General features: G+C 39.7%; 1 protein-coding gene across 2 annotated transcripts in view; it reads right to left on the bottom strand.

The window, feature by feature from the left end:
- apc (APC regulator of WNT signaling pathway) overlaps positions 1-17,490 on the bottom strand; it is a 44,261-nt gene extending 26,771 nt beyond the window's left edge. Inside the window, exons 1-2 of one of the 2 annotated variants that reach the window (XM_072659699.1) lie at positions 17,290-17,490; positions 923-1,075 (exon numbers count right to left, since the gene is read on the bottom strand). In XM_072659699.1, coding sequence (XP_072515800.1) covers positions 923-1,057 — 135 coding nt within the window. In that variant the 5' untranslated portion in view covers positions 1,058-1,075; positions 17,290-17,490. Of the gene's footprint in view, positions 1-922; positions 1,076-8,428; positions 8,511-17,289 lie in introns of those variants that run through there. The other variant, XM_072659698.1, reaches the window with a different exon arrangement.
- Positions 17,491-19,771: the final 2,281 nt, after the last annotated feature.

The raw sequence follows: 19,771 nt of genomic DNA, 5'->3' as shown, positions 1-19,771 counted from the left end.
AATACAGATATTACATATTGCACTGTAATATACAGAAACTCAGGCATTCCTGTTGTCCCTACATAATGCATGCGCACAAGAAAAGTCCATCAATGGACTCAGAAAAGGCCTAAACTACAGTGGAAATGAGGCTGAAGGCACTTTTGAAATGGCTACACATTTGCAGTATTTTGTTATGCATTAAATCAGAGTAAAGGAAAACTTGCCATTTTATCAGATGATGCATTTAGTTCATTTTTTTTAATTTATTTTATCATTTTTTACATTTTATCCAATTTTCTACCCAATTTGGAAGGCCAATCCCCCAATCCCCATTCAAGTTAAAAAACTCCCACCGCTAGCAGTGCCCCCAACACTAGGAGGGTGAAGACTAGCACGTCTCCTCTTCACAAAGCCAGCCACTACCCTTTTTTTTGACATGCTGCCGATGCAGAATCACTAGGCAGCCAGTGGGCTCGGAAAGGAAAGCCCAGCAAGGTCAACCGTGCTCCATCTGATTCCTAATGGCTGCTAATGGCAAACAGCATGACCAGGGATTCAAACCAGTGATACATATAAAAAAAAAAAAAAAAAAAAAAAAAATGTTTTAAATAATAATAATAAAAACAATACTGCAGTATATGGCACTGCTTAAGGTATTGTGATATTCTGAATTTGAATTCCTGCATCGTGACAAACTGTATCACCAGAATCTTGTCAATGCACAGCTCTAGTAGTGAGAGGGTGGGAGACCAACCGATTGAAAGGAGGGGGGTTACTTTTATTTTAAAAAATCCGTAAATTAGCACAAATACATTTTACATGAGAATTAATTACGCACTAATAAATGATGTCATTATATATAAATCCGATCTTATTTTTAAAGGTTTTGGTTTCCAGGTGGTCTAGAGCTGCGATTAGCTTTTAAAATTTAAAAACGCACCTTCATATTAGAGGCCTCCGTCTCCAGTTTGGTGAGGTGGTTCGAGTTGTCCTCAAGCTCCTGTCTCAGGTTGGAGTTCTCCATCTTCAGGGCCTCCACTTGCTTCAGCAGCTGATCATAAGATGCTGCAGCCATCTTGGACTACCTCTTGACCTGCACGGCAAAGGCAACAGACTCTTAAGCAGCTGGTTAAGGCGGTTAATCAGGTTTAATTTAATGACTTTTTGGCCTGAGTAAAACGCTCGACTGCTCCCCTGACAGCAGAACGGAGTGATTCGGCAGTAAAAAGGAGAAACCAGGGAAACGGAGGGAGCTAATGGAGCAGGAGGGTGAAACATATGTGCCTTTAAGAAACGTTCACAAGCCGAGCTGAGTGAGAACACTATAATACAAACGCCCCCTGCAATAAAGCACAACCCACTCTCCTGATGAGCACTGGGTATTGGATTTGGACTGGTTTGTCATTTCTTGGCTAAAAAGACACATCCCCAACAAGCAGGCAGCAAACAGGGTTAGCATAAAGCTAGCAAGGGAGCCAATCAGGTTGCACATGGTTGAACTGCAGACCTACTTGGAGGAATTACATGACAAACATCAACAATGGCAGGTACAGGCAAGTCTGAGAGCGAAAGTGAGCTTCTCCTTTTAAGGCACTTTTGCTAAAATGGTTCCTTGACCCCATATCAGCAGCAAAGGCTTGAATTTCAACTACTTGCTTCATTAGATGATCAGAGATGGCATTTAAGTATCAGTACCAGCAGAAAACGGACTGGGTAACCAGAGCAAGTAAACAGTTACTGATGCAAACTAGGCTAAAAAGCCCATGCTCCACTGTGTGGTGTGATGTGATGTTAGCTCAGTAAAAGGCTTGTGAGATGGTGTGTAATATGCTATCGTCAGATCAAACCTTGTGGGGTGGCTAATTACTAATATTCTGCATCACGTCAAGCTACCATAATTTATAAAGGAAGAGGTTTAAAAGAGCCACTGAGGCCCTATTCGTCAAACGCCAACTTCTCTTACCTATGGCCATGTAGTTCTGGGTACAGTTTATTATATTTACTTTTGAAGGGAAAATCCCTTTATTCTTAATATTTCTTAATATAGTGAGACCTTCGGGACCTTTTGGCAATTCCATAGTTTAATATTTTACAATCCAGTATGACCGACCTCCCTGACCATTCAGCTCCCAGCTCCTTTAAAACACTGCAGTAAAATCTCTTTACATTCTCAAAGTTCCTTTAAAATGCTCTGTACTGTGGCACACACTCTGAACACGGCTAGTCAACAACTGATGTGCAATAACTTTTATAATCTCTATAACATGTACATTAACCTCCTCTCGGATTCAACATGGTATAATAGGAGTGTCTCTCCCCAAGGGCAGAAACAAAGTCCAAGCCCTAAAACCACAGATATTACACATTTTCATATTACAGTAAGCCTAGGGCATGACTATTATCGCAGTATTTTAAAATGCTGACAATAATATAAAATTACAACATGTCTGATGTGTGAAATGTCTGTATGTGACCATAATAATAATAATAATAATAATAATATAATAATAAAGGTAATTTCCCATTCTCAGTGCTCTCAGATATAAGACTTTACCCTCTAAACCTGTTCGATTTGAGCCTCAGTTAGCTGGAACACGCTCTGAACCATGGTGTTTAACCTGCAAGCTAACATATTTAAGCCTACAAACACAGCAGTGTCATCTCACCTTTCTAATACTCCCAACACTCAGCAGTTGGCCAACAGCAGCTGCACTGGGCTGTCCGATACTCGCAGGAGCTGCAGCAGAGCTAGTTAAGCAAAGCTTAGCTTAGTAAGAGGACTACAGACCCAAAACCATGAGGTCTGCTTGAGTTATTATTGTCTAAAATAGGGGTGGGAAATTCCTGGTTTTCCTGCTCAAGCCCACCTGATTCAACTCACCTGTTAATAGCCAGGTTTAGCAGAGCAGGGAAATCAGTTCTCTGCTGGACTCCAGCCCTCGGTGCCCATCCCTGGTATAAACATTCAATGCCATCAGTAGGCATAGTGTCCAGCCTTAGTCGCAATAGGTCTTATTGTCTGCCCAAGATTACAGATCAGCACCGTAACTACACATTATTGCAGCCCCTGTATGTTACCCAGGCCTTTACACAGCCTACAGGCCTCACACAATAACCCCCTCTACCCCTCAGCAAATCAATGACAGTTAATGAGAGTCAGGAGAGATGAGCTGTAATCACGCACGTGACTCACGTTTGTGCAGGCTGTGGAGTGGACTGCCCCCTGGCCATTTCCACCCACTCGGCACACTAAGCTCCACTAACAGCAGCGATCTCGCAGGCAAAATCACAATGGAAAGAGACATAAATCCAGAGCGCAAAAGTAGCCAGGACTGGCTTCCATAACGAGCCGTTTGGGCACGGCTGAAGTCTTGGTATTTTTAGCCCTGCTGTGGTGCGGAAGCTGGGAAAACATCTAGCGCTCCGTTGTCACTAAATTACGAGAGACGTGTTAAACATCAGCTCGAGTCCTGGCCTGCTTCCTATTAGAGCAACTGCTGTGTTTCTCAAGGCTTATGGAGCTTTACAGGGGCTTACACATTTACCTTGCTGCTACAGTGCTGTCTCCGCACCTGCTCTGGAACTCTGACAAATAGGTTTGGAAAAAGTCCATGTCGAATAATGGGCTATGTGGTTATAGGAATTAATCCCACCTAAATGACTATAATGATCAGCACTGGGACAAACAGCAATGCACTGCTTCCTACTTACAGTCACAATTGTCAGACGACATCTACAGGACGCAGCACTGGACGCAGTAAAACGGCCAACTGCAAGTGCGAGTCTCGTTTCACCAGGGGGTGGGGTGGGGGTACGCAAGTATCCAATCCGGTCAAAGCACCTCACCTTTACACCTGGCATTATCATGCGTTTTTGGGTGATCGGATCAGATTCGGATTTCGTCTGTACGCATGAAAAGCCAGGTGTAAACACCTCCAAAATGTACTGTGATCGGATTACGATCTAAATCACATTGAGAGCTGTTAAACAGTGTAAACAGAACACATTTTCTGTGATCGGATTCAGTCCGGCATCTCTGGACACACATTTTCACACATGACAAATGTAAACTGAATCCGGTAGATCCAGATTCAAAAGTAGATCCAGATACTTTGCAGAAACTGAATGCAGGTGTAAACAGACCCACTGAGTATCAGCTGATTCCCATCCAATCTGATCTAATCTTTGTGTTTCCATTAAATAATACAGCCACACAATTTAGGTAAGATGTGCTGCTAACGAATACACTCTAAACGGATGTTCTTTAGGACTACTAACGTGAAACTCTGTGTGGATGGACTCTCACTGGATGGGAATGCAATGTTTGTCGTCCTTCTGCTACAGTTTCATTTCTGACTTGAAAAGTAAAGACAGAACTCCAGAGTAATAGAGATGTGGTGAAGGGTGTATTCCTTTACATGGTGTTTCTGGCATGGGCAAAAATATAAGAATTGGGACGCCCATTTATTCAGAATTTCTCCCAAAATCAAAAGTATTAAAAAGAAGAGTTTGGAGCATTGCTGTGAGGCTTTGATTGCATTCAGCAGCAAGAGAGCTAGTAAGGTCAGGATGGTGGATTATCCCAAAAGCACTGGATGGAGCACCATCATTCCAGAGAACACCGTTCCACTGGTCCTCAGCTCAATACTCTCTCCCCCTCACACTTGGAATTAGAAATGGTGCCAATATTGTTCATTGTACAGTGAAGTTTACATGCATGTAAAAAATAAATAAAATAAAATAAAATAATTAATTACTACATTCTTAAAGATCATGGAGCATTTGGAAAATATCAGGATAATAGGAACGGAAAGCTGGCTTATGATGTCTGCAGGAAACCACAGAAGCAGCTGAGGTTGGGGGTTCAAAATTACATAGTTGTCCACAGTTTGACCACACACTTGCTTTAACTCGTCCTCCCTCTTTCACTCCACATACTAGTCATTCTTTCCATTATAATTCACCCTTTAATCCTCAAAAGCTACCTTGTACTTGTTCGGCCCAGTCAGGTGGCTATTGTGCATTTTTTCAAGATCGGAACATGACCGGCTCGCTTATTCGATTGTAAAGAGCTGCCTGAATAAGTGACAATATATTAGATACAATATATTATATGCAATATATTTAGTCTGTGATTGCATGCATCAGGATTAATGTTGTGCATCGTGAAAATTTAGTTCAACATTGTGATACAGCTTTGTACCATATAGCTGAGTCGATATTCATATGTGGCCTTTTCACCTTTATAAACAGGATATATCTAGAGAGAAATTAATACCTGAAAAAATCCATAGCGGAACAGTTTACATCTTCTGTATTTCACCACGAAAATGAATGATGTCAAGAGGTCAAGGAAGTTTTGCAACAATACACAATATTCAAATCTGAACATTCAATTTCCGTATCTCTTTAAAACATGGCCTTCAGTTACACCATGACAACAGCTTACATATGAGCACTAGGGGTACATACTGTCAGGTTCAATACCCTAAATACACAAAAATACACCCCAAAAATCACAAACCCTCCAAATCCATTTTTTAACAAGCCTTGCCTAACCCTTAATCCCTTATCATAGGCCCCAAAATTGAACCATGGGGTATTCCACAAAATGGTAAACTAAGTGACTGCACAACTGTTTTTGCTTTAGGATTAATAACTTAAATATTTAACCTAGAGTTTAATAGGTTCGATGTAGCACACTGTAAGCCCCTCCACCTTCGCACTCATTTTACTCAGCCCCAGATGCCTTTTTGAAAGCCATTTCCGTGAATAAGGACACAAGGGCGACTTGGAGGACTCTGGACGTGTAAAGTTTTATATTTTGAATATTTTGAGATTTTCGGAGAAGTAGTCAATTCGACACACCATAAAACTTTATTAGTGTCGGTTTATTATTGTGAGTTACTGCACTAAACTGGTATGATGAAGCAGCTATGAATTATAGATGTGTACGGACAGTCAAGTATTTGAGAACAAATACAGATACTGCTATTCGTGTAACGTGACCATGTTGACCCACGTGTAATTAAAGGAACGTCTGCCAATAATTCTCACACTTTGCTAACAGTGTATGAACAAGAATGGTCACCAGACAGATTATTAATCTAAATTAAAAACTGGCAAGTACTAGACTCTATTCATTACCAGTTAACTTATAAGACAAAGTAACACATCCATTGAGAATAGAGAAAACAAGCTCTTACCCAGCACCCAGTGTACTGGTTATCTCTATTAGATCAGGACCCCTCTGAAGAAGTCATCTACAATACTCCAAGATGAGAAAATACCACATTTTCTCAGTCTTTTCTTCAATATTTCTAAAAAATATATATTAATGAATCCCTGTGTGTGCTGCCATTTCCATGTGCTACTGAATATTGCAGCCACCAAACACTATTTTGATCACCTAATATTTTTTTCACCTAAAATTTCAGTCAAACTTCAGTCAGATTTAAATGAAAGCATGTTCATTAGCATTCGATTCAGGTTCTTACGAATATGAATTAGTTCGGATGCACATCTCTAATGTGAATTATAGAAGCATAACCTTTATTTTGGAAACAGTAAGAAACCTGAAAGGAATAGGTTCAGGTAGAACTATCACACTTGTATATAAATTAGCCCCAAACTCTTATGAACAAAGGGGCTTCAAATGGTTCTTGCCATAAAATAACTACTTTTGGTTCCATTAAGAACCAGGTTTGTATGCAGATTTGGAGAAATGTGAAGAACCTTTCAAAAAAGGTCTTTCACTTGAACATCTTCAGTACAAACAAGGTTCTATGTGGTAACAACAGAGGTTCTTCTATGGCACCGCTCAAACCCCCCCCCCAAAAAAACCTTCATTTTTAGGAGTGTGCCTTCATCACAGTTACATCACACTAGTTATGGCTGACTAGCAATCTTTCCCACCATGAAGAACAAGGCAGCACCAAGATAGCAGTTCAAAATGGCTATTGCAAGATTTGTGAAGAACCACACCACGCTCATAAGCCCACAGCATGGTCTGTCGTATATCATGAGCTTTCAGAACCGAGCTAGACGTTCTACACAAGCAGGTCTGACATTGCACCTTCTGAACTACCTGCATTACAGAGACACAATGTCATCAAATCACGAATATCATCTGCCATTATCTCCACGAAATTACACCAGTCTCCTCCTATCATGATAATCAGATCAGCAATTAATCCTATATGGCAATCTATGCGTTACTGCAACTGATGGCAGCACTCTGCAAATGGCTTGGGCTGATCACACAGGCTGAAGCAGCCAAGTGCCACAGAAATCTGCTGACACATATCTGCTGACACACATTCGGTGAATAAACGGTCAATAGGGGTATAAACGGTCCGCAGCAGGGACACAAACTGCATGATGAAACACTGTGTACTGCAATACAGTCTAGAAAATCACATTTCCTCAACAAGCCAGGGCAAAGCAAATCAACTAAAATGGTCGACGCTGCAACAAAAGGTGTAGGGGAGCAAGGGGAGCGTCAAACCATCAAAAAAAAAAAGAAAAGAAAAAAAAGGCACCAAGGCGAAGAGGATTAGCAGTACCTCATGAATATTTCATGGGGTGTACAATATTCATCTTCAAGTCAGGTTAACGGGAGTTTCAACGCTCAACGTCAGCCCAAATGATCAACACAGGTAACCTGCAACTGGAGTCCATTTTGTTGGAAGGCTCGTTTTTGGTAGTCTTGCTGGACATCGAAGGTGCAAGCGCCGTGTATGAGCACGCAGGAGTACAGCCGCTCCTCCTATGGCAAGCCAGATCCTAAAAAACCCTGCAGTCAGCTGCCCTTCCCTTCAGTCCACAAAGGCAGTGGGCAACTGCTTACTCTCTCTAAGCCCTGCTCTGCTCTGGCACAATTAGTCCTGGAGAGAACGCCATCAAAAAGCCCGACTGTATTTCAAGGATAATGCCTAACAGAATTGGACTGCATCCCCCCCCCAAATCATGACACATCTGCTTTGTTAGAGCATCGCTGGTAAATTGGTGGAGACCCGAGCACCAGCCCCTCTCCCTGCCACCATCTTGGCTATTAAAGCTCACGTTTCCATCTTCGCTCCAAAGCCATCCGAAATGTGGTTGGGCTCTTCTGACAACCTTCTTCTTTCCCCTCTACTGAAGCCCCTCAAGAAACCCCCTGCCCCCTTTTATTTTCTGCAAAACCCTTGCAGTCCCTCAATGATGAAGCAAGAATTAGTGTATCCATGCACATCCCCCACACCCTGCCTGTCTGCCTCTCTCAACAAGCAACCATCAAAACAAAAGGCTTAGAGGAACCGCCTCGCTATTCACACAAAATGTGCCGCTGCCTCTTCCGCAGGAGCTGCTCCTAATCCCCGTTAAAAAACAGACGCGGGTCTGAGATGCTGCGTCTGTGCGTGCCGAAACGTCCTGTAAAAGCAGGCGGGTAAAAGGAGAAACCTACCCCATGTCGATGCCAGTGACAGCCTCCATCCCATCTCCCCTTCAACTGTGTCATTTGCACGAGAGCATCCAGCCAGCCCAGTCACATGGGCACGGACGGGAGCCAATCAGAAGGCGCGCTCGCCTAGGCTGGTGGTGCAGTGGCTGATGCTGGCTGGCTTGCTTCCAGCCCAAAGCACAGCTGCTTTCCCCCGCCCGACTCAATTACGGAGGGGGGGAGCGGAGCGGGTGGCAGGGGGTTGGCAGAGGGGTGACAGGTCATAGTGCCTGAAGGTCATATGATGGAGCAAACGGATCAATAAGGCAAAGCCAGTGATAGTTCTGCTTGTTAGATGAACTGAGTAACATAACTTGGATCGGGGCATCCCTAGCTACTTTGCCTCCAATCGAACCCAATTCTCCCCACACTGAGAATCAGCCGATACCCATCCGATCTGACCTGATCTTTGTGTTTGTAGAAATAATCAAGCCCCACAGTTAAGCTAAACATATCCTGCTGATTAATCCATTCAGTAAAACCCCTTCATTTGTAAAATCAGTTTCTATAATCAGACATCCAGGACTGACTGATTTAGTTTAGTCGAGACTTTTCCTAAAATCACTGTTTTATAGCATTAATATCCTATAATCCAGTCTGACTCTCCTCCCAGACCAATCAGCTCCCAGCTCCATTACAACACTGCAGTCTAATCACTTCCTGTGTGTGTAGTGGTACCTACGCTGGACTGATATCTGATGTGGGTCTACTGCTGTAAAAGAACTGGTTTATAGTGGGTGAATGTGCTGTGTGAGATCTGGGTTTCTAAAGCATATGTGAGTGTATTAGCGTTAGCCTCCACTCGGTTCTAAATAAGCTCTTTGGTGCTGGTTTAAAAACAGATAAAGGCGTGCGGTTCTCCCGCTGGTAAAACAGAACGTTTTATAAAGGGTCAGATATTATGGTTCGTTTTCATGTTCCACTGTAAAATAGCTCAACACTCTCTTATTTTCCTTCTGAGAACGTCTGCACTGCTGCCTGCTGGGCAATAATGCCCATTAATAGCGCCTTGACGACACAAGATGGCGCTCTGAGCATCATAGTTAAAATAAAAAAAATAAATAATAAAATAAAAAAAACTATTAAACTGGACTAGGATTAAAATAGCAAATGTCTTCCATTAAAATATGCCAGCATCAGCCCCAAACCCGAGTCACCTCCACTGGGCTGGAACATCCTTACTAATAACTTGCAGAATTAATTTTACTAGGTTAAGACTTCCTTTTACTATGGTTAGTCCTGCACAATATATCGTTCCAGCACAGTCGTCGCAATGTGCGCATCCACAATGTCAGCTTGTTCTGTGTGATGCAAAAGGTAAATCCTCAATATTCCCATTTTCCAGGACATACCTTTCAGAGAAAGTATATATCTACACAGGTTCATTTATTTTATTCTGATCTTGGAACCCTTTTACAAGTTCATTCTGGGTACCTTTAATGGTATGGCTAGAGTGAGCTTCTTGAAACGTGAAACGATAAGTTCCTGCAGTTCAAGCTGAAAGCCGCATCATTTTAGAAGCCACAAGTGGGACCGTACTTGTGAAATGCTTAATATCATATGTTGGATCACTGAATTCTGATGAAAATTCATGCAATAAATATCACAGAAAGAAAGTACTGCAATGTCAGTTTTCTTCAATACAGCCCTAATACAGCCTTAACTATAGGAGTAGGAAACGCATGATAACATTTACAAGAACCCTAAACCCAATAGTCAATATACTGCCCTTTGGAAATCAATAGTTTTCTGCACAGCTCTATAGGTTTCCAATAACAGTATTGCACAGGATGCCGTGCACTAATTAGGAAATGTTTAGAATGATCAAAACGTAGACGGTTCAGATGCAACAAAATTTGAGAACATCACCAGATAGCAAATCACAAGAACTGTACAGCTCCCAAATGACTTCTTTTAACCTACTGCACTATTCGGTGAGCTGGTTTAGCTGAAGGCTGTCGTGACTAGCCTCAGCCTCATAATAAATCAAATTGAGTAGTGATCCTTTCTCTTCTGGCTGGTCTCCCTTTGCATACCATCAGGCCCCTGCAACTGATCCAGAACGCAGCGTCACGGGTTGTCTTCAATGTTTCTCAAGTATGGCTCGGCTTGACCTGCCACCCCTTAAGATCCACAGAAGACAACCAGGCAACCACAGAAGACAAAGGGTATCCAGGCTTCTGTCCTGCACCGAAGTGGTGGAACGAACTTCCCTCGGGTGTCTGAACAGCAGAGTCGTTCGCTGTCTTCAAACACACACAGAAGACCCTCCTCTTCCAAGATTACTTGGGTGAAGTGTAGCGTTGAGTGTTGTGGTCTCCATACGGACTTCTGTGTATGGTAGCAACTAAGCTTAGAGGCATGTTTTGGATCCCAGCTGATACAAACTAGCTAAGGGTATTTTCTGAGTAAACAGTGAAGCACTTGTCAGTCACTCTGGATAAGAGCGTCTGCTGAACGCCTTCAATGTTAATGTACCAGCAGTGACTGTACACACACCAACACGCCACCACCATGTCAGTCTCACTGCAGTGCTGAGAATGACCCACCACCCAAATAATAATAATAATAATAATAATAATAATAATACCTGCTCTGGGGTGGTTCTGTGGGTCCTGACCATTAAAGAACAGGGTGAAAAGAGGCTAATAAAGCATGCACAGAAACAGATGGACTACAGTCTGCAATTACAGAGCTACACAGTGCTCCTATATACGAAGCAGTCCTGATTTAATGGACAAAGAGCACAGAAATGTTGCATCTGCAGGAAATCTGCAGGTTTCATTACTAACAGTGTGATTAGACTGGTTTAATTAGATGAAGCAGATGTTGAATAAAAATCACTCCATTCAGTACGGAAGAGTATATTAATAGTAGTTTATAAGTAGTTATAACAATCTGTCGCTACTGATGTTTTTAGTCTGTGATTACATGCATCGTAATAAATATTGGGTACCACGAAAAAAGTTTATATATAGTATTTTTACCATATCGCCCAACCCCATACATATACATATAGATACATGTGCACACACACACACACTGTTGGTGTAACTGCATTTAACTGCATTAATCCAAAGGGCTTTGAAAGACACTGGACTGTCATCAGAATGTATTTATAATCAGCTGTATTTGCATTTATTTAAACTGTTGAGTTGGCCTTCACCAAACAACCTCTATCTTTTGTGCACACCGGAACAGTACATTTGAATAAACATACTCAGACTTTTCTGTAGCTGTGATGCAAAATACTTTGGCAGACCACAGACTGACTGATACATGGATCTTGTGAAGAGCAACGTGGACCCAGTGAACTCCATTGTGCCTCTAAAGAAATCTGAATAAACTTACTAAAGGTCTTGCCAGTCTCCTTTAGCAGACTCCCATCAATCACAACCAATGAAGTCTAGCAAAACCACAAACAAAAACTCATGATCTAAAACGAATCCATAGCTGCAGTCAAATGAATTGAGTTACCAATAAATAAATACATAAAATGTGAAAGCAAAATATGAAAGCAGTTGAATGATGCTACAGGATTAAGATTTGTAGTATTACTTATTTGTTTATCACCCAAATTTTGTTATCACATTTTTAAAACATTTGTTTTTACTTTTGCTCATCACTTAGAAGTTAAGCTGTTTGATAAATACATGTTTATTTTTGTTAGTAACTTAGTTATGCTAGTAAATTATGAGCCATTTTAAATGTCATTTTATTTTTTGTTTTTAAGCACATTTTAAATATTTTATATAATTGGTTTAGTGTAGTTGTGCAAGTCAACTGTGTTTTGGACAAATTATTTAAATAATCAACTATTAAAACATGAAAATGCCACCGCACTTAAGATCATTATTTTCACACTACCGCTACATTAAAGATCCACATTAACGAAGTCTATGTACCTCAAAGGGTAAGCCCGCATTTTATTAAGCAAGTCAAAGGTCCCATGCACGTACTTGCTTTCCAATGTACTGGGGGTGTTCTGCAATCTGCCCGAGCGCTATCCGTACCACTCAACCCCAGAGCCCTTTGTGTTACTGTGCATCCCTGCTAGTGTAGCAGAATTTTCCACCCAGAAGTAGAACCTTAAGAATTACTGCCTCTGAATAAGGCCTTGTCAACATTAGGCTAAATCACTTTCAATGGCCTGGACTTTTTTTTTTTAACTGAGGAAATGAATGGGCAGCCTGGAAGGAGGATGTACTCTGGTGGGATTTTTTTCTTCTTTTCATGTAAATTAGGCCTGAGTCTCTGAAAGACTTGAAAATGAACATTGGCAGAGACCCTTGTTCAACAGTCCTCTCTCAGAGTTGCCCTCAATAGGAATGTCCCACACTTTATTCCTTGTGTGGGAAAGTGTTCAGTGGTGAGGGAGCTAACAACAGAAATGTTGATTTATCATTAAAAATAAAACGACACAGAACATTCAGCTTCCTCATGGTTGACATGTCAAGTTTAAGTGTTTAAGTATTTTAATCAAAGTATTACAAAGCTATTTTATTATTTATTTTTAATAATAGTATCATTCAGAACTTACATTTTGTTTATCATTTTATAATTCCCTATTACGAGTTTCATTTCAGCATGAATATTTAACTTTTTACTGCTAAAATTAGAGATGCACCGATATGATATTAGGATCGGATATCAGTCCCGATATTGACAAAATTAGCTGGAACGGGTTTTGGATAATTAGGCTGATCCATGGAACCGATCCTTTCACTTTAATTTGTTTGCATGTTTGCAATGTCTGATTACTGCTTGTTTGTTTGACAAAGTTACTTATTTCCTTACTTATTACTTATTTATTTTCAGGTTCAGCTGCTAGATTATGTTTGAATAGCTGTTTACAATAAATATTAAAAAAAAGAATACTGTTTGCATATTTGACAAAGTGAAGCTACTTATTCTCAGTTTTAGCTGATACATTTGATTTATTTTAACATTTTAAGAAGTCTGACCCCTTTTTAATTGAATTTGAATCCCGTGTCAAGGTCCTGCCCAACTGTTTATTATTTTAGTGACAAATAAAGAGCAATTTAGTCCATTTATACCCATGTGGTAATTTGTTATATTTTCTTTATAAAGTTATAAAGTCAATCCTGATACCTTTAGTCTTTCCCACATGGTGAGGTATACGGTTTATTATTTCAACAATGGTATCGGGTATCGACCGATATGCACAGTTTATCAGTATCAGATCTGGAAAAAGCTGGACCAATGCATCCCTAGCTTAAATACAAGACATTCTGAATAATTACTAGGCTTGGGCACTATAACTGTAATACCACATAACAGCATTTATGTATTTAAGAGAGCCACTCCTAAGACCATTCAGTCAACTTTGTGCTCTTAGATATTAGGCTTTATCCTCTAAACGTGTGGTTTGAGCCTCAGTATAAGAACATGGTCAGTTTTGTGCAATAGACGACTGTGGCATCGAACAGCACAATTTGGACCAAAGGAAAGGTTATAATTTTATTAGAGCGATTTGAAACTTTTGAACAGTAAACGCAAAACCTACTTCGGATATACAGATCCTGTAGACCCAACTGCCCATACCTGCTCCATTAAGCTCCACCCTCTCAAATGATGAGAGACAATGAGCATCTCCACTAAAACATCTCCCAATCAGACCAGGTCACTTACTGTTTTTTGAGAATTATTTCTTCATCAGTAAGCTACAGCATTGAACACAAGGCCTAATCCACCTCCGGGGGCTGAATAAATGACAAAAACAAGTACAAGAGCCACCTCAGAAACATGAGTACAAGAGGATCTGAGGTACCTCATAAACATGCAGGCCTTCAAAGGCAGTTTAATCTAATCTCCCGATCAATCTCTGGCCACATCTGTCTACAAAGGAAGCCAGGTTCCACCACCAGCAGCGGTAATCATTCAGGCACAGGAGAAGTTGAAGTTCTGTCACACAAACACCAAAACACTTTGGGTTTTCTACAGCGAAGCAATTCATCACTGCAAAGGCGCCTGCCTCAGCAAATCGCAAGCGTAATTAGGTTCTGAGAAACTTTGTTGGAAAGTTTCTCAGATGTAGCTGTTAGATCAGATGTGGTCTCAGACCAGACTGCAGTGTTAATGGTGAATCGCCATTGATTTTGCATTAGTCCTAATACGGGGTTGGAAACCGGCCCTTAAATATAACTTCAAAAAACCCGGCCCTGTAAATAACTTCAGCTCACATTATGCTGAATCGAGTTTCCTCCAGTCTCATCCATCAGGACAACACATCCCACTTTTGAACAGTTTCTCTTCTGAGAACCAGAGGAGGGCAGGGTATAATCTATACTCAAATAAACATTAATTTCTAGACATATTAAGGTGCTACTGTAGTACAGAAGTAGCTGCAGAAAATTATATATATATATATATATATATGGCTCTACAAACAGAAAAAACCCCACAATATCTCGGTTTCTAATCAAACAAAGGTTGTTAGTGTCCATGCTGTTCGTACAGAACGTAGAGCTTTATTCATCAATCACCCTTACAAAGAAAATTCTACTTATAAAATGGTTCAATAGGACCAATGTTTTAAACCATTATCTGATTCATTTATCATCTTCAGTAGTACAAGCTAGAAACAGCACAATATCACTGTTCATTTTCCAATTCCAATCACAAAAAAATTCTCAGCGTGGGGATTCGTACAGGTCCCATACATCGTCTTCTAAACCTGCCGAGTTGTTTTTAACTGAAGCTCTTCACTGGAGGAGAATCTAAAAGTAGGCCATCACGCTCAAACTACTCAAAAAACTCGACTAGCCCACAGGAAAAAACACAGAGCTGACACCACATCACAGTGTGAGCGTGTGCCGATTCAGGTTAGATCTGTTACAAGATTGGACTGATTCTTTACCTCTGATATCTGATCCAGCATTTTGTGCTGGTATTGAACACAAGCGTTTGGGCGATGCTGGATTAATGTGAAAAGTGTGTTTTCTTTTTTTTTTTTTTTAATTTCCTGAATTTCACACAGCAAAGCCAATTTACACTTTAATATAATGTGGATTTAGTCTGAATTATCCACATTTTATATACAGCCATCTACACATACATACATACATCCATCCATCCATACATACATACATACATGTGTAGGTGGCTGCATATATAAAATGTGAATAGTCACACACATACATACATACTAATATATACTATACTAGACTAATATATACTATACATTTATATATACACAGCCGTCTACACATACATACGTGTAGATGGCTGTATATATAAAATGTGAATATAGTATGTGTAATATATTTTATATATAGCGCTAACTTATATAGTTTTATATTTAATAATTATGAGTACTAATATATACTATACATTTATATATACACAGCCATCTACACATACATACACACAATTTATTTATATATATATATATATATATATATATATATATATATATATATATATATGTAACACACACACATACACATATACATACACACAGTATACTAATATATACTATACTATATATTTACATATACACAGCCATCTACACATACATACATGCAGATGGCCGTATAACTAAAATGTGAATATAGTACGTGTAATATATTGTATGTATAGCTATATATATAAGAAATATATATGTAGTATACTAATAAGTACTATACGTTTATATATACACAGCCATCTACACATACATACATGCAAATGGCTGTATATATAAAATGTGAATATAGCATGTGTAATATATTGTGTGTATATATATATATATGTAACACACACACATACACATATACATACACACAGTATACTAATATATACTATACTATATATTTACATATACACAGCCATCTACACATACATACATGCAGATGGCCGTATAACTAAAATGTGAATATAGTACGTGTAATATATTGTATGTATAGCTATATATATAAGAAATATATATGTAGTATACTAATAAGTACTATACGTTTATATATACACAGCCATCTACACATACATACATGCAAATGGCTGTATATATAAAATGTGAATATAGCATGTGTAATATATTGTGTGTATATATATATATATATATATATATATATATATATATATACATACACACATACACACACACATATATATAAGAAATATATGATATATATATATATGTAGTATACTAATAAGTACTATACATTTATATATACAGCCATCTAGACACACATACATTATATAGATGGATTTCTTGGAAATGAATAGTAAAATATGACTACTCAAAACTACCTTTAGGATATGTGACTGGTCGGTAAGGGTTTACAGAATTATTAGCTAAATATTTTACAGCTGATCTCCAGAATTTGTCCGAGGAAAAGCTGCACTAGCTTTATAGAGCTGGTCAGGGCTCGTTTCGCTGGTTGCATTTTAAGCATTAGCAGTAAGTTTCCCATAGAGACCAGCACTGCTGCTGCTGCTGCTGCTGCTGCTGCTCCTCCTGCTGCTGTCAGGATCTCGTGCTCAGCTCGACCCCCGAAAAACAACCGCTGCTGGGGAGCACGACCCTTCGCTTCGCGTGGAGCTCGAGCTCGCGGTTTTCTCGCTCCCCGATTTAACGCGTCCTCTCTGGGACAGGGTCGGTGGAGCTTCCAACAACTCGCATAAAGCAGCCCTGAGCTCCGGGCGAGCGCAGCTACAGAAAGCCAACCCGCGGACCCTCCGCTGAAGGCCAGAGGAACATGACGAGCAACGTTTAAGGAGCACACTGGTCTGGCGCAGGGCTGCCCTGGCTGCTGCAGCCGTACTTTGGGAGCGCTTTGTTGGCTAGCTTAGCGGGTTAGCAAGGTAGGGTAGTTTGTTCTTACCTGCGCAAACTCTCTCCTCCACCCCGCCAAACTTTGCTCCTCTCTACCGCGCCGAGCCAGACATGTCCACTGAAAACATGGTGCTCGCTTGGAGAAGTGAGCGGAGCCCACGCTGCTCGGGAACACAGTCACTTCTCTGCGTTTCGAGTAAAACTTTTTTTCTTTTGTGTCTGAATTTCTCCCCAACACCGTTTACACTCCGGACTCTTACGCCATGATGAGAATCGTCACTCGCCTCGCGCGCATGCGCACTGACAGCACGAGCACACTGCCACCTAGCGACGAGCACGAGCTATCGGCGCGCCGTTTCTACTGCGATCACTGTCCAGAAGTGTTCGGACGGCTACTTAAAGCGCGCGTGTGTTGAGATATTCAGTCTCGTGGCCTCGATGGTATAATATACAATCTGTATAATATCTTAATGTACATTAAAAGTCATATATTTATCAGGATAATGTGTTGAGAGCACAAGATAATATAATGAATATATGAGGTAATATATGGAGGCCACAGGCTACTATTTTGTGGCTTTAATATATTTTTGTGGCCTCAATATATTATCATGTCAGTTCAATATGTTATCTTGTGGCCTTAAATATATTATATTGTCAGCTCAATATATTATCTTGTGGCCTCAGTATGTTTTCTTGTAGCCTCAATATATTATCCTGTGCCCTCAACATATTATCTTGTGGTCTCAATATATTATTGTGTGACCTCAATATGTTATCTTGTGGCCTTAAATATATTATATTGTCAGCTCAATACATTATCTTGTGGCCTCAGTATGTTTTCTTGTAGCCTCAATATATTATTGTGTGACCTCAACACATTATCTTGTGGTCTCAATATATTATTGTGTGACCTCAATATATTATCTTGTGGCCTCAATATATTATTGTGTGACCTCAATACATTATCTTGTGGCCTCAGTATGTTTTCTTGTAGCCTCAATATATTATTGTGTGACCTCAACACATTATCTTGTGGTCTCAATATATTATTGTGTGACCTCAATATATTATCTTGTAGCCTCAATATATTATTGTGTGACCTCAATATATTATCTTGTAGCCTCAATATATTATCCTGTGGCCTCAACATATTATCTTGTGGCCTCAATATATTATTGTGTGACCTCAATGTATTATCTTGTGGCCTTAATATATTATTGTGTGACCTCAATATATTATCTTGTAGCCTCAATATATTATCTTGTGGCCTCAGTATGTTTTCTTGTAGCCTCAATATATTATCCTGTGCCCTCAATATATTATCATATCAGTTCAATATGTTATCTTGTGGCCTTAAATATATTATATTGTCAGCTCAATATATTATCTTGTGGCCTCAGTATGTTTTCTTGTAGCCTCAATATATTATCCTGTGGCCTCAACATATTATCTTGTGGTCTCAATATATTATTGTGTGACCTCAATATATTATCTTGTAGCCTCAATATATTATTGTGTGACCTCAATATATTATCTTGTAGCCTCAATATATTATCCTGTGGCCTCAATATATTATCTTGTAGCCTCAATATATTATTGTGTGACCTCAATATATTATCTTGTAGCCTCAATATATTATCCTGTGGCCTCAACATATTATCTTGTGGCCTCAATATATTATTGTGTGACCTCAATGTATTATCTTGTGGCCTTAATATATTATTGTGTGACCTCAATATATTATCTTGTAGCCTCAATATATTATATTGTGTCTTCAATATATTATCTTGTCAGCTCAATGTTTTATTTTGTGGCCTTAATATATTTTCATAATATAATATAATATAATATAATATAATATAATATAATAACATAATGTACTGAGGTCACAAGATCATTCATGGTGTTATTATATTATTTTGTTGCACTAGAAAGAAAAATTATAGCAAGTATAAACAGAAAATAAATATTGTCCTCCAGAATTTGTCAGATGTGTGGGTCTGAACTCTTATACTGAAGCTCCTGTTCAGACAACACTTGGATGGGTCTGATCTGATCATCAGATGCTTTTACACAAACCTCTGGAGTCATGCAGCTAAAGTGCACGCTCTCACTGAAGCAACAGGGCAGAAGCATTTGACTTAGGGGTCTCATTTAAAGGGGAAACAAGACGTGCATGCCTTAACCCCATTAAAAAGCCTATGGTCTGCCACCATTACTTCTATTACCAAAGATTAACCCCACCAGGTCATACAGAAGTCCCTGCAGTTACTGAGCAATACGCCTTGGAGCATTAAGGTGTTAAAGATGTGTATATGTTCAATAGTGCTACAATGTGATAGATAACTCAAATAGAAACCTTCTGTCTATTATAAAACATAACAAACGAGCAAAATCTCCCCAGAATCGCTCCACTGTGGCAGGGTAGGCCATCACTGTCACACTGATGAGGTCATGCCTTGCACTGCACTGTACTGCACCGCTCTGCTCTGCTCTGGACTCTTACAGAAAATAAGACAATCAGTAAA

The sequence above is a fragment of the Salminus brasiliensis genome, chromosome 16 (genome assembly GCF_030463535.1).
Source record: "Salminus brasiliensis chromosome 16, fSalBra1.hap2, whole genome shotgun sequence".
In the NCBI taxonomy this organism is placed as follows: domain Eukaryota; kingdom Metazoa; phylum Chordata; class Actinopteri; order Characiformes; family Bryconidae; genus Salminus; species Salminus brasiliensis.
This window is presented reverse-complemented; position numbering and strand designations above follow the sequence as displayed.